Source organism: Gopherus flavomarginatus, chromosome 1, assembly GCF_025201925.1.
Source record: "Gopherus flavomarginatus isolate rGopFla2 chromosome 1, rGopFla2.mat.asm, whole genome shotgun sequence".
Taxonomy (NCBI): domain Eukaryota; kingdom Metazoa; phylum Chordata; order Testudines; family Testudinidae; genus Gopherus; species Gopherus flavomarginatus.
Genome location: NC_066617.1, coordinates 346,368,747 through 346,384,708, shown reverse-complemented (window position 1 = coordinate 346,384,708; position 15,962 = coordinate 346,368,747). Strand labels below are relative to the sequence as shown.

Sequence of the window (15,962 nt, the reverse complement as noted above, 5' to 3'; positions counted from 1 at the left end):
GCAAAAAAAGAGAGAGGAAAGTTTGAGGAAATTATGAGAATGTATGGCATCCCCAAAAAGCTGATTGAGCTGATACAAAACCTCTACACAGTCAAAGAGCGTGGTGAGAGTAAACAATAAGCTGATGTAAAGGTTCGGGAAGACTAAGCTATTCCCAGATTTGTTCAACTTGGTACTAGAAGCAGTGATTATAGCATTTAGAGATGAAATGGGCAGAACCATGTTATGTGGAAGAACAGTGCATAACCTTAGATTCACAGATGGTATTAACAGCTCAGCATTGGCCAAATGGGATTTACTGACAAACTAGACCAGAAAAGCAGAAAATTCGGACTGAAGAACACCATGGGAACCCAAAAGTTATGGCAACTGGAAGACAAGAGAAAGAGGTAAAGATCAAACTCATAGACAAAGAACTAGGACAAGTGGAAAACTGTATGCACCTTGGAGGGAGAGCAAAGGCAAACAGGAATTGTGCAGATGAATTGTGAAAATGACATAAAAAGAAGAATTTGATTAGCCACTACTGCACATCTACAAGATATGGAAGGCTAAAGATATATCAATAAAAACAAAAAATTGGTATATATGAGAAAACTGACATGTTGATACTGCTGTACAGGTCGGAAGGCTGGAGTATAAGGAAAGCCAATGAATGAAACTTTTTGACTGCAGAAATGAACTGTCTGAGGGGAATTCTGAGAGAAAATAAAAAATAAAGAGATGAGAAAACAACTGGGGCAAGAAATAATGCTGTTAAAGAAGATTCAAGACAGATGACTTGTGTTTTGGACATGTGCCAAGAACAGACCTGGAAAAGATACCATACATGGTGATGCATACCAGAGTGCAAGCAACTAGAAATAGAGGGAGAGCAAGGATGTGTTGGATAAACGTAGTGAAGAATGATATAGAACAAAGAAGGTTTAAAGATGAAAGAAGCCATGAAGCTGATACAAAAAAAAGAGGTAGAAAGACTTCATTTGGATTGCTGTTGAGTTGACAAACAGGAATCAGAATAGAAAACAACCTTTCGTGCGCCAGTATTGACCAGTGGCCTGATTGTCAGAAGTGCTAAGCTCTGACAGTTCCTGTTCATTTCAATGTAATAATGCTTCTGAAAGTCAGTAGTGGCAAAGTATTGCAGAGCATGTACTGTGAAGTCACACAAAAAAAGAAGTGCATATGGGACAGCATGGATTTTGTTTAAATATTTCATTAAATTACAAACAAAACCTTTCATTGTAAGAAAACTGTTTCAAATGTCTTCTGGTAGAACTGGCAGATTCATTGGCAAAAAAATTATTTGCCTTGTCAGATTCATGATCAATGCTACCAATAAAATACTGTTATAATAATATGAACCAAACATTATATTGATCAAGTCACTGATTGTTTGTAGGAAAAAAAAGTCACTGAATCATTTTAGATTTACCAATTCCTTGCTCCTCCACCCCCCACAGAAAATATCTAAGAAGAAACATTCATTCTTCCAAGCAGGTCTCAAAGAAACTTAATTCTGAGCATTTTTATGAAGGTTGTACGGTGTACTTACAGGTTGAGCAGACCAAAAGTGTCCTGACCATAAATTCACAGAACAGTTTCCATTTCTGCTGCACTTTTGAGGTAATTGCTGGAATGATGATCTCTGCTGGAACGTAGTACTGAATTGAATAGGTCACAAAAATCCCAAAAGAATACAGAATTTTCACGGATTGATACAACCTGTTGAAAACATTTATACAAGAGTTATGTCAGTTGCAAACACTTTGTAAAAAGCTAGTTTTTTTGGAAGAAAAGGGGGATTGTTTCACATAATGAAATACTTGGGGAAGATTGCTATATATAAATAATTTTGAATATATGGTTTGATTGTTTTATTCCTTTCTGCTCATCCTCCCTATGTTGCTTTTCCTTCTAGGATCAGATCCTCTAGGAAGGGACTACGCCCCTAATCCAGCAAAGCACATAAAGTAGCCCTATTGACTTTAATAGAGACTAAGGATATGTCTACACAAGAGAGTTGACAATGGCACAGCTGTACCGATGCAGCTGTGCTGCTGTAATATCTCTCGTGTAGCTGCTCTATGCTGATGGGAGAAAGCATTTTCATCAACATAATTAAACCACCCCCAATGAGCGTTGGTAGCTCTGTTGGCGGGAGAAGCTCTCCCACCGACATAGCACTATGCACACTACCACTTATGCCGGCGAAACTTATGTTGCTCAGAGGTGCGTTTTTTCATAAGTGGTAGTATAGACAAACTCTAACTCATGTTCTCAAAGGTACCAATGCTTTAAGCCCCAGTCTAACAAAGCACTTATTTTATATGTGCAAGCACAGTACCTAGCACATTATGGGAACTAGCAAAATACAAATAAATAATCATTTGGCATAGTATCAGAGGGGTATCCGTGTTAGTCTGGATCTGTAAAAAGCAACAGAGAGTCCTGTGGCACCTTTAAGACTATTGGAGCATAAGCTTTCGTGGGTGAATACCCTCTTCATCAGAGTATTCATCACATGCGTCTAATGAAGTGGGTATTCACCCACGAAAGCTTATGCTCCAATACACCTGTTAGTCTTAAAGGTGCCACAGAACTCTGTTGTCATTTGGCATAGTTTTTCTTGCTCCTTTTAAGGTTTACCCCCCAAAAAAACAAACAAACAAAAAAAAAACCACCCACCACTAAGTTATCAGGACTGTTGCACCAGAACTGGTCAATTTTTTTTAGTAATATTGTGAATCCTCAGAAATTTAAAGTACTTTAGCAACATAAGACCAACCCCCTTTTTCAGAACAAGGATTTCATGTTCTGTTTTTAGCACATACAGCACTAATTTCTAAAAACTGCCCTTGTTCTGTGCTCTATGTGCACATATACACATTACAAAAATGTAACTGCAATTAATGAATAGGATCCAAACTCCCTGAAGCAAACAGCCAGCTAAACCCCACAAGTACAGACCCCACAGCTCAACAGATCAAAGACCTGAAAGACTGCACCTAGATTTTCCCATTCCTAGAATCTCAAATTATTTCATAAATGGTATTTTTTCCCACCAACATATGGTAAAGCCTAGAACAATGCAGTGGTAACATTTTCATCTTTTGGGGACCAAACATCCAAACCTGTGTTTTAGTATTTCCTCATAAAACTGAAACATGACCACAAACCTTCACTTAATGGGCATTTTTGTTGTCATATGAGAACTGATCAGTTGGACTGAAAAGGATTCTGAAAGGGGCTAATATTGTTGAAAGGATGAAGATTTTCAGAAGTGGATTTTAAGGGTGAAACTCCTATCTGGGCAAAAGACCAACAGGAGGCCTTAAAATAAGGCATAAGGTTCGCAATCCTGAAAACACATATATACACATTTGATTTTTCTCATATGAGTACTCCCGTCAGAGTCAAATACATCTTGCAATACCAGACTTCAGTGCGGCAAAGATCTCACATGCCTGCACTCTGCATAGGAGTGAACATGTTTGTACAGTATCAAAGACAAACACTATCTCAACATGCTTCTGCAATACAAACACTTCATAATAAAAATGGGATTTGAACACATGGTCTTAAATTTTTAAGAGTGAGCAGTAATTTTGGGTGCTCAACCTGACCTTTAAGGGGCTGGATTTTCAGAAAGTGTTTACTCGCCCTCTAAAAAAAATCAGCTCCTTTAAGGGGTCAAGATGGACATCCAAAAATTGAGGCACTCAAAATCACTGGTCACTTTTGAAAAATGAGACTGTAGCTTTAGAATGAGGAAACTATGAGGAAAGATTAAAGATGATAGGACTCTTCAGCTTGGAAAAGAGGAGACTAAAGGGGGATATGATAGAGGCATATAAAATCATGAGTGATGCGGAGAAAGTGGATAAGAAAGTGGATAAGAAAGTTCTTTACTTATTCCCATAATACAAGAACTAATGAAATTAATAGGCAGCAGGTTTAAAACAAATAAAAGAAAGTTCTTCTTCACGCAGCACAATCAACTTGTAGAACTCCTTACCTAAGGAGGTTGTGAAGGCTAAGACTATTTAAAAGAGCATTTAAAAGAGAACTGGATAAATTCATGGCGGTTAAGTTCATTAATGGCTATTAGCCAGGATGGGTAAGGAATGGTGTCCCTAGCCTCTGTTTGTCAGAGGATGGAGATGGATGGCAGGAGAGAGATCACTTGATCATTGCCTGTTAGGTTCACTCCCTCTGGGGCACCTGGCATTGGCCACTGTCGGTAGACAGATACTGGGCTAGATGGACCTTTGGTCTGACCCAGTACAGCCGTTCTTATGCTCTTACTTGTTTCAAACATGATGCTTAGATTATTAAGCCATTCCCTGTTGGTTATCTGCTAATAATGATAATAATAGTGAACCACAGGAAGAAAGCTGTGTGAAAAGATAAAGGGGGTTAGTAGGTCTCTTATTTACCATTGCAAGACACTGTTAGATACTCAAAGCACAACTAAAAGTACATCAGCATAAAGTTGTACAGATATTCCCAGTAAGCAAACAGAATCTACTCTTCCGATATTAAATATTCTATCCCCAAAAGAATGACATTTAAAAGGCGAAATGCTTCAATATTAATATATAGTATCTTTCATCCAACAGGATCCCTATGCGCAGGATATACAAGCATCTGTCTACTATACAGAATCACATATTATAGATCTATGTGATTAGAGTTAGAAATACTATAGACACACAAAACACATGTAAGTCATTTCACCCACCACTGAAATACTTTGCTCACTTATTTACAAAGAAACACTAGGAATTCTCCAAATTGTACAATTTGCTGCCATATGCAACCTTGTGTTCCTATTACTGTCACCCTTGGTCTTCCTCCTTTCACTCCCCCAGATACACCTTTACTGTGTTCTCCTTTCATATAAAAAGCAACAAAGAGTCCTGTGGCACCTTATAGACTAACAGTCGTATAGGAGCATAGGCTTTCGTGGGTGAATACCCACTTCGTCAGACGTCTGACAAAGTGGGTATTCACCCACGAAAGCTTATGCTCCTAGACATCTGTTAGTCTATAAGGTGCCACAGGGCTCTTTGTTGCTTTTTACAGACCCAGACTAACACTGCTACCCCTCTGATACTTGACTCCTTTCATATGTTTCACCTCATCCCTTTTTATACACTGTGAATTAAGATGAAAAGAAAATCCCTGAAACTGTTATTCTAATCAAAATTGTCTGCAGTATTGTTGTAGCTGTGTTGGTCCCAGGATATGAGAGAGACAAGGTAGGTGAAGCAATATCTTTTATTGGACCAACTTCCATTGGTGAGAGAGACAAGCTTTTAAGTTCCACAGATCTGAGAAAAGAAGCTTGAAAGCATGTCCACTTCACCAACAGAAGCTGGCAAAGATATTACTTCGGCCACCTCATCATTCTTATCCATAGCCTCTGACAGTTGATGCAAGAATGAGCAAATAATGGTTTTAGGAATAGTAAATAAAAGGCTAGATTGCAATTCTTAATCTGACAGTATATTTCATTCTCATGTGGTCAGACCTTAGAGTTGATGAGGATGGAGTTTAATTAAGATGAGATTTTGAAAATCAACTTCTGAACATCAGCAAATAGAGATTTTAACAGAGGAGCAACATCTAGTACATTGTGTGTCCTGATCCACCTCAGTAGACTCAAATAAAACATTGTGAATTGAATACACTGATATTTGATTATTTCTTTACTAGCAATGATCACTCTGCAGTGATAAACACAGACAAATTGTGTGTTGTTTTCGGAGGACGGAAACATTTGTTCTAAGATTACAATACTAAAAAAATTAGTTAGATATGCTTTCGTCCTGTGCAATGTGTGCCATGTCTTTATTATCTCCTGAAGACAAAATTACAAAAAAGTTTTACTTGCCAGAACTTTAACCAACTATTCTAAACCTCTCTTCTTGATGTATCTGGTGCAAAATGTGCTAGACTTTCCTTTAACTCTAACTTGTACAACTAGGTGTACTACATTAATATTTATATTGCAGTAGCACTTAGAAGCACCAGACCCATTGCACTAGGCAATGAACAAATAGGTGACACAGATATAGCCCCTGCCTCAGACAGCTTGCCATAAGAAGTTAAGAATATAATAACGATCATACTGAGTCAGACCAATGTTTCCATCTAGCCCTGTACCCTGTCTTATAACAGCAGCTAGTGCCAGTGTTTCAGAGAAAATGAACAGAAGAGGATAATTTCAAGTGATCCATCCCCTGTTGTCCAGGCCCAGCTTCTAGCAGCTGGAGGTTTAGGGAAACTTGGAGCATAGAGTTGTGTCCCAGACCATCTTGGCTAATAGCCACTGATGAACATATCTTCCATGAGCTTAAGTATACTAAGTATACTACTTCTTAATCTGTGGTGTATGGACCATGGTCAGTCTGCAAACCATACACAGAAGATTTGTAGACAACTGGATGATACATGGCACTAACTCTTCTGATTTCCTGAAGTAAATCACATTCAGAGAAACTTAAAGTACTAAATACTTAATATTTTTTTCCCATGCTAACAATTGCTCCATTTGCCGCAGGGGTGTTATGTGTTCACAGTTTAGAGGGTTTAGATGCAATCCACGAGACTCTCCTATTAAACTGTGTTTCAAACAACATTGGGCCTAGTATTAATCTCACAACTAGCAGATGACTCATCCATCATTCCTTTTATTTTATTTTATTTTGAAGACTCTGGAAGATTGCTGGAAAGATTTTGGGTTTTGTTTGCTAGCTGAACAAGTAGAATGATGGTAGTCCAAATGTAATGTTGACAAAAGCAAAGCACATTGGAAGGAATAATTGGACTACTCATGGGCTCAGAATTCACTGTAGCAACTTAAAGACTTAGGCATCATTGTGAACAGCTTTTATTGTTTCAGCACAACTCACAGATACAGAGGGCAGATATATTTATATATTTTAATTAAAGGAGCCTTGAAAGGTAAACTTCTCACCTTAGCCAATGTCAATGCTGCCAAGCAAGGTCAAGCTTCTTTCTGTGTTGCTTTTTAAAAGAGATTGTGGCTGTCTACGCTACAGACTTGTACCACTGCCGCTGTGACGCTGTAAGTCTCCCAGGTAGTAGTTTTATGCCAACAGGAGAGAGCTCTCCTGCCGGTATAGTTAAACCACCCCCAATGAGCGGCAGTAACTATGTTGGCAGGAGACCATCTCCCACCAACACAGCACAGTCCACGCTGGCGCATTTGTCAATGAAACTTTTGTCAATCATGAGGGTGTTTTTTCACACACCGACCGACAAACATTTTACGGACAAAAGTGCTAGTGTAGACATAGCCTTAGAAAGTTTTAGGGAAGGCGATACTAATATTGGGGCGGAGGGGGGGATTTTAACAAGATGCTTAATCCCCCGTGGCGGACAGAATTTATACAGAGTGTCTTTGGTAGGAGCAAGTGAAAATTTGTAGAATCACTTAGAAAATGATGATCTGGTGGATTTCTGGAAAGAGATTAATCCAGATGTCAGGGATTATACATATTATTCTGCTACTCATTAATCTTATTCCAAGGTTTATATAATTTTTGTTTCTAGGACTGTGGCTGATTTGGTTTAAAAAGCTAATCTGGAAGTTATAGCTTGATCTGATCATGCCTCTGCATATAAAATATTGAGACTCAGTGGAAAAACAAAAGGCCAGGCAGTTGAATAGAGCTTTGTTGTTTGACCCCCTTAGACTTCAATAGCTGAAAGAACATTTTCAGAAATATATAGAAGAAAATGGTTAGGAAGGAATCAAGAAAAGTGTTCCCTGGGATGCTGGAAAGGTGATAATGAGGGGGATCCTTATAATTAAAGCATCGGAACAGAAAAAAGATAAAAGTTATTAAAGAAGAGAGTTTGGTTAGAGAAGTTTCTGTTTTGAAAGCAGCAAAGAGTCCTGTGACACCTTATAGACTAACAGACATATTGGAGCATAAGTTTTCGTGGGTGAATACCCACTTCGTCGGATGCAAGCATCTTGCATCCGATGAAGTGGGTATTCACTCACGAAAGCTCATGCTCCAATACGTCTGTTAGTTTATAAGGGGCCACAGGACTCTTCGCTATTTTTACAGATCCAGACTAACACGTCTCTGATACTGTTTTGAAAGGTAAACATAAATATACAGGATCTAAAAGAGTATAAGAAAATAAATGAGATAAGAAAAAAAATGAATATGTTACAAACAGGAAAGGCTGAGCAAACACTTTGATATATTAAACAGAAAACAATAAACCTGATAGGCTTTTAGCCAGACAGCTAAAAAAGAAACAAGATAAATCAGCCATCCCTCTGATTAGAAATAAAACAAGAGATTCAGTAGCTGACATTAAACAGATCTCTGAAACATTTGCTACGTTTGTACACTTCAGAACATTCAAATTCTGAATGTATAAATAGATATTTGAAAAATGTGAAACTACCTCAGGAGTCAGAGGATGAAGTTGCAGATCTAGATAGGCAAATTGTTGCAGAAGAAGTTGAAGTTATAATTAAGAATTTAAAATCCAGTATAGGTCCAGGTACCAATAGGTTTTCTAGGGAGTATTCTAGAGCCCTATGACAAGTGCTGGTCCCTGTTTTAATTGCATTATTTAATGGTACATTGCAGGTGAATGGAATTTCAAATTCATGGAAAGACGCAAAAATTGTGGTCATTTCTAAAGAAGGAAAAGATATTACCACTTGTGCATCACATAGATCTATTTCTTTAATTAATATGGATGCTAAAATTTATGTTAAGATGCTAGAAAGTACACTGAGTGTCCTCTTTTCAAATATGTTCACCCTTACCAATCTGGGTTTGTTGCTGGCAGCACCAATCTGATAGTATCAGAAGAATTCTGAATTTGATTAATAATGTTAATCTAGCAATTCCTCCTCACTGCTGCTTTCTTTGGAACTTCAGCAAGCCTTCGACTGATGGTGGAGGAGGGGACAGTACCTGAGGCACATCTGGGTAAGGTTTGGTTTTGGAAATTAGTTTTATAAGGGCATATCAGGCCTATATACTTATCCTCGAGTGTCTTATCTGGTTAAACGTCAATCATCTCTTTTTAATTTGTCTAATGATACAAGACAGAGTTGTCTGTTATCCCCCTCTGTTTGCTTTGGCAACGGAGCCTTCAGCCTACAGTGCCATGTAGCCAACTTGTGACTGCTAACAGAAAATATCTGCAAAGGCTGGTGATGGGACACTTGATGGGGAGGGCTCTGAGTTACTATGGAGAACTCTTTCCCAAGTGTCTGGCTGGGGGTACTGCCCACATGCTGAGGGTCTAGCACCTCTGGGTTTGCTATATCAGTTATGAAGGTAAAAAAATTGCTTGAGCCCTGGCATCTAATTGCTTGAGCCCCAGCACCTCTTTCATTACAAATTAAGCACTGATTATTACCAACCCAGTATTGCTTCTAACATGTGATATGACCTAAAAGCTTGACCGCCTTGCCCCAATATTTGGACTTCACAATGTTACTTCCTCCCCACCGAAATCTTTATTTAAAAAAACAACTAAAAACTAAAAAAAGAGTAAAGTCTTCATAACCAAACTTCAAAGTTCTAAATATGAGGTGACTTCAAAGCAAAATTCTCCGTTCTAGTGAGTAAGCAATTTTCTAACTGCATGAGATTCAAATTTCTTACATGAAACAATTTTTTATAATATTAAACTAATTTACTGTTAATATGCTATTACTTTCCAACCAGTTAAAGAAGTGTCCCCAGGCTATATCTTAAAAATATTTTTTAAAAATAGTTTCACTGCTAGAAGAACTAACAATATGCTTAGTCTCTCCTTCACTCTGCAACTTAAATGGTTGTGCCTCCAACTAAAAAAAATAGGAAACTGGGTACTGTACCTCAGAGAGTGTAAAAATTAATTACTGAGACATTCTATATATCTGAACATGGCCACACTTGAAAAAAGAAAATTAAGAAAACTCATTAAATACAGCAAAATAGACCCTTTGTTGCATATCAGCAACATTGAGGACACAAATAACTGCTCCTAAACTCAGCAGAAAAGCTGCAAACTGCTCCCTCTTCATAAAGCCAAGTTCTAATAAGTATGTTAGATAATCCCAAAGTTTTAGCTCCCAAAATCTGACCTGAGTTGTTAATGTTACATTTTAATGAGAAAAGTCCCTTAAATTCTAAGGTCCTGATCCAGCAAAGCACTTCAGTAAATAGGACTGTTCATATGGTTAAAATTAAAACTTGCTTAATAACTTTGCTGAGTCAGGGTCTATAAACCAATAGGCCAACTCACCAGCCAGGACATCAAAGCAGCAGAATGCAAGTCCCTTTCTTCAGGTATGGGTTTATTTCTAAAAACCAAAGCAGTCCAACCTAAATTAAACAGATAATCCAGGTCCTGCAGCCCAGCCCTTACCTAGGTCTTTTCCTCTGACCCAGGTTCTCCTACAGGAGCCTACCTGCTCCCTGCAGGTCTCGCTTCCATTTTAATTAAGGACCATGTAATCTACAGGCTATCACTTGATCCCTAGCCACAAACCCATCACCTGGGACGCAGCTAGTTAGTGACAAGTGGGATCCCTTCAAGGACCATCCCACCCTATGACAAGGCCTAACCACCTGTCCTTCCTTTTTTCTGTTTTCCCTATATTGTTATAATGTGTGTTTCTCTAGTTTACATTTAACAGAAAATGGAAATTGTTAACTGTATTGCTAATTTCTGTAAATATTCAAATGAATATGGCTTTTGAGGTTTCTTAGGAAAACCCTTTCCGCATATAAGACTGCCTGTAAATAAAATCACTTTAATCCCTCAATTAGAATAAGACTTTTAAAAACCAAAAACCACCTTCAACCACTAATAAAATAAAAAAAAAATAATAATGGAAACCTGGCTTTGGACACTTTTGTTTTACACTCTACTCTTTGTCAAAATTCAAATTGGGCAAAAGATAGGAGGAAGATCATGTTAATAAAACCTCTATCACTGGGTAAAATTCTTGTTGAAAGAAGCGCAGACCAAATGTAACGCGATTCATTTTTGTTTTTATTAAACTGAAAGGACTGTAGAGATCGGGGGTTTGGAAGACTTCTGGTAAACTTACACAATTGGGATGGCAACAGTCTAGAACCTTCCAAAGATGAAAGGAAGATTGTATACAATATTCTGATTGTATACAATATTACTATATTATAAGAGTGTGCGGAGTGAGGCCTTTTCTAAAAGCTAATGACACAGGTGATTAATATTACAGTGAAAGGTATACATTAACATTATAGGAGGAATTATAAATACTCATTGATATTATGTTTTAAAGTGTGTGGCCAAAGGAAGGAACAGCTGCCACCCAGACAGGACTGGGAACAGCTCCTTACCTGTCTCCTCTGTAAATTAATCATAAGAACATAAGAAAGGCCATACTGGGTCAGACCAAAGGTCCATCCAGCACAGTATCCTGTCTACTGACAGTGACCAATACCACGTGTCCCAGAGGGAGTGAACCTAATAGGTAATGAGCAAGTGATTTCTCGCCTGCCATCCATCCCCACCCTCTGACAAACAGAGGCTAGGGACACCATTCCTTACCCATCCTGGCTAATAGCCATTAATGGTCTTAACCATCATGAATTTATCTAGTTCTCTTTTAAACCATGTTATAGTCCTAGCCTTCACAATCTCCTCAGGCAAGGAGTTCCACAGGTTGACTGTGCGCTGTGTGAAGAAGAACTTCCTTTTATTTGTTTTAAACCTGCTGCCCATTAATGTCATTTGGAAATATCTTTTCTTTATTCACTTTCTCCACACCACTCATGATTTTATATACCTCTATCATATCTCCCCTTAGTCTCCTCTTTTTCCAGCTGAAAAGTCCTAGTGTCTTTAATCTCTCATCATACGGGACCTGTTCCAAACCTCTAATCATTTTAGTTGCCGTTCTCTGAACCTTTTCTAATGCCAGTATATCTTTTTTGAGATGAGGAGACCACATCTGTACGCAGTATTCGAGATGTGGGCATACCACAGATATATATAAGGGCAATATGATATTCTCTGTCTTATTTTCTATCCCTTTTTTAATTATTCCTAACATCTTGTTTGTTTTTTTGACAGCCGCTGCACACTGCGTGGACGTCTTCAGAGAGCTATCCACGATGATGCCAAGATCACTTTCCTGACTTCTTGTAGCTAAATTAGCCCACCATCATATTGTATGTATAGTTGGGGTTATTTTTTTCCCCCAATGTGCATTACTTTACATTTATCCAATTTCATTTGCCAGTTTGTTGCCCAATCACTTAGTTTTATGAGATCTTCTTGAAGTCCATCAGTGTGCTTTGGTCTTAACTCTCTTGAGCAGTTTAGTATCGTCTGCAAACTTTGCCACCTCACTGTTTACCCCTTTCTCCAGATCATTTATGAATAAGTTGAATAGGATTGGTCCTAAGACTGACCCTTGGGGAACACCACTAGTTATCCCTCTCCATTCTGAAAATTTACCATGTATTCCTACCTTTTGTTCCCTGTCTTTTAACCAGTTCTCAATGCATGAAAGGATCTTCCCTCTTATCCCAACTTAATTTACGTAAGAGCCTTTGGTGAGGGACCTTGTCAAAGGCTTTCTGGAAATCTAAGCACTGTGTCCACTGGATCCCCCTTGTCCACATGATTGTTGACCCCTTCATAGAACTCTAATAGATTAATAAGACATGATTTCCCTTTACAGAAACCATGTTGACTTCTGCCCAACAATTTATGTTCTTCTATGTGTCTGACAATTTTATTCTTTACTATTGTTTCAGCTAATTTGCCCAGTACTGACATTAGACTTACCGGTCTGTAATTACCGGGATCACCTCTAGAGCCCTTTTTAGATATTGGTGTTACAGTAGCTATCTTCCAGTCATTGGGTACAAAAGTCAATTTAAAGGACAGTTTAGAAACCATAGTTGTTAGTTCCGCAATTTCACATTTGAGTTCTTTCAGAACTCCTGAGTGAATGCCATCTGGTCCTGGTGACTTGTTACTGTTAAATTGATTAATTCCAAAACCACCTCTAGTGACAGCTCAATCTGTGACAATTCCTCAGATTTGTCACCTAAAAAAGCCGGATCAGGTTTGGGAATCTCGCTAACATGCTCAGCTGTGAAGACTGAAGCTAAGAATTCATTTAGTTTCTCTGCAATGACTTTATCGTCTTTAAGTGCTCCTTTTGTATCTCAATCATCCAGGGGTCCCACTGGTTGTTTAGCAGGCATCCTGCTTCTGATGTACTTAAACATTTTATTATTACCTTTGGACTTTTTGGCTAGCTGTTCTTCAAACTCCTTTTTGGCTTTTATTATTACGTTTTTATACTTAATTTGGCAATGTTTATGCTCCTTTCTATTTACCTCACTAGGATCAGATTTCCACTGTTTTTAAAAAAAAGCATGGTAGAATCAAACAATGGAAGTCCCACTTACAAGGGGAGTGGGGAGTTAAGGACAGCATGAGATCATCCTGCCTCTTGAAATAACTTCATTAAACTCTGGAAGATATAAGCAAGGACAGAAGCCATATTTGACATCCATCAGTAGGCAGACAAGGGAACAGACCTCCTGCAAGCTGATAAAGATGGGCCCTTCAACCAATAGATGTGGGGGAAGGATGGGAGGGGGTTTGAAGTCTCTGGAACTGAATATAGATGAGAAACCTTCTGAGGCAAAGATCTTTCCCCTAAAAAGTCAAGGAAAGCCAGCACATTCCTGGTCTGTGGATGATGAAGAGAATGGTACTACAGGGTACAGCGTTCAATGATAAGAATCCTCAATTTACACAATTCATATCATGTCAACATGAATCATCTGTGAATCAAGGTTGCATCTTATGGGGAATGTGAGTGATCATTCTGAAATAAATTCAAATTTCATGTTTTTGAAGCTCTTCGTGAGGGTCATTTTGGCATTGTACACATGAAGGTCAGAACCCAGAGTCATAGGCAGGCATCAACAAAGAAGTTGAAAGGAAGGTGAAGTGCTGTACTACATGTCAGCAAATTCAGCATGATCCTGGCTCAGCTCATCTACACCTTTGGTCATGGTCCCAGACTCATTGAATATGTATTCCTATGATTTTGCCAGACCACTAGGTTATATATTTTTGACCATTGTTGACACCCATTTGAAAAAGCAGGAATTTTTCAGAATGACTGCTGTTACAGCTACCAAGGGCATTGATCTTCTTCATACCTTGTTTAGCCAATTTAATGTACCATTACAATTGATGAGTGATAATGAACCTCAGTTCTGTTCAGAATTTCAGCGGTTCCTAGCTTCATATGTAATTCAACACATATGTTCTGTTCCATACCATCCTGCTATGAAGAGACTAGCAGAACCCTTTGTAGAGAGACTTAAGCATGTCTTAAAAGCTAACAAGACTATTTTAAGTCCATTTCTTGTTTGTCTTGTCTACAGGAACACAGCACATGCTACTACCCAGGAGTCACCTGCAACTCTTTTTTGATGCAATCTGTGAGTGGTACACAGAAGTTTGAAAGGCTTTGATTCTCAGCAGTTTACAAAGCTCCTCCATCAACATGAAGTTAGATCCTCTGTCCATTGGTATTTCCTTTGGTATCCTGATTCTCATGAAGACTTTCATGAGCTCATTTGCTATGGTAGGTGTGTTAGGCATGCATAGCAGAATGGCTTCAGGGTATTGTGTGGCATAGTTTACCATCATCAGTATATAATGGAATCCTGATGTACTCTTCTCCAAGGGTTCCTCTAAATCCATCCCTATGCATTTGAACATGACCAGAAATGTTTCAGGGTCATCTCCCATGCCCATTTTCATAAGCCAGGTGAGCAGCCCTGTGGGAATGGCTTCTCCTATGGGTCTGGGCACTATGACATTGGATGCCCCCAAGGGGTTTAACAGCATCAGCATCCCCTGCATCAGGCATTCTTGTTGTGCCTAGTGCTGGGTCACCAGCCCCTGAAATAGCTGTTGTTGCTGTTGGGACACTTGCTGTTGCTCCTGGGCCACAGTCTGTTGCAGTATCTGCCCTTGCTGCTGCTGTTGTTGGGCCGCCTGCTGTTGCTGGTTTGCCAGCATTCATTTTAACAGCTTCTCTGTGTCCATGGCCTCTTTAGGGTCGTTCAATCAATGGTCCAGTGATCCTTTTAGCAAAACTTTTGTGTGTCCGGGGCGGGGGAGGGAGGGGAGGAGGGACAGAGTGTCAGCAGTTTCTCAGCAGGAGCCTGCAATACACAACTGCTCCCCTGCTCTATCTACCTTGACTGAGCTAAGCTGCTCCCTTTTGAGCTCAGCCTCCACGGTGAGCATACCCAGCAGGGGTGGCTAGAGGGGGCTCTCTCAGCCCAGACTTTCTCCTTTCCCCATCAGTGTGGGATTTATACATGCCATCACATTATGGCAAAGACACAGTTTTTCTAAAATCCTACACTTATAGAAGCTTGGGAACAATACTGGTTTAACTCATAGTTTTATTCACAGTGTTAGGGGTTTAGTGTCTCCTTTGGGGAACTGTTAACACACAAAGACACACAAAGGGGATGTTGGAGGAATTTGAGCATCCTCAAATTGCTGAACAGAAGGATTTTCAAACCCTCCTCTTTTTCTTTGGGTCTCTAATTTAAGTGACCGGTCTTAGCTTGGGGGACACTGATATGTACCTGTAACTTCATTAATGATGAGATGTAATCTGTGCTTTTGCATGTCGGAGGTGGACGATCTTGATTGGCATCTTATGGGATTAAATGACTCTTCTACTTTGCCCCAGGGAACACTCTTGTTCAATTAGGGGTTCGAGCATGTTGGCTATAGCTCATCACAGTCCAATGGCCTGGCACTTTGGTCTCGGAATCACAGTGAAGAATCCAGTATAGTGTGCACATGTAATAATTTGATTAATTGTGGAGAAATTGGAGAGGGTCCAGAGAAGAGCA

At 39.1% G+C, this 15,962-nt stretch overlaps 1 protein-coding gene across 4 annotated transcripts in view; it reads right to left on the bottom strand.

Annotated features, from left to right (window-relative positions):
- The window catches only part of SLC36A4 (solute carrier family 36 member 4), a 226,010-nt gene that overhangs the window by 124,562 nt on the left and 85,486 nt on the right, over positions 1-15,962 (bottom strand). For all 4 annotated transcript variants that reach the window (XM_050941724.1, XM_050941743.1, XM_050941750.1 and 1 more), the window contains one exon: positions 1,556-1,725. In XM_050941724.1, the coding sequence (XP_050797681.1) occupies positions 1,556-1,725 (170 nt within the window). The remainder of the gene's footprint in view (positions 1-1,555; positions 1,726-15,962) is intronic.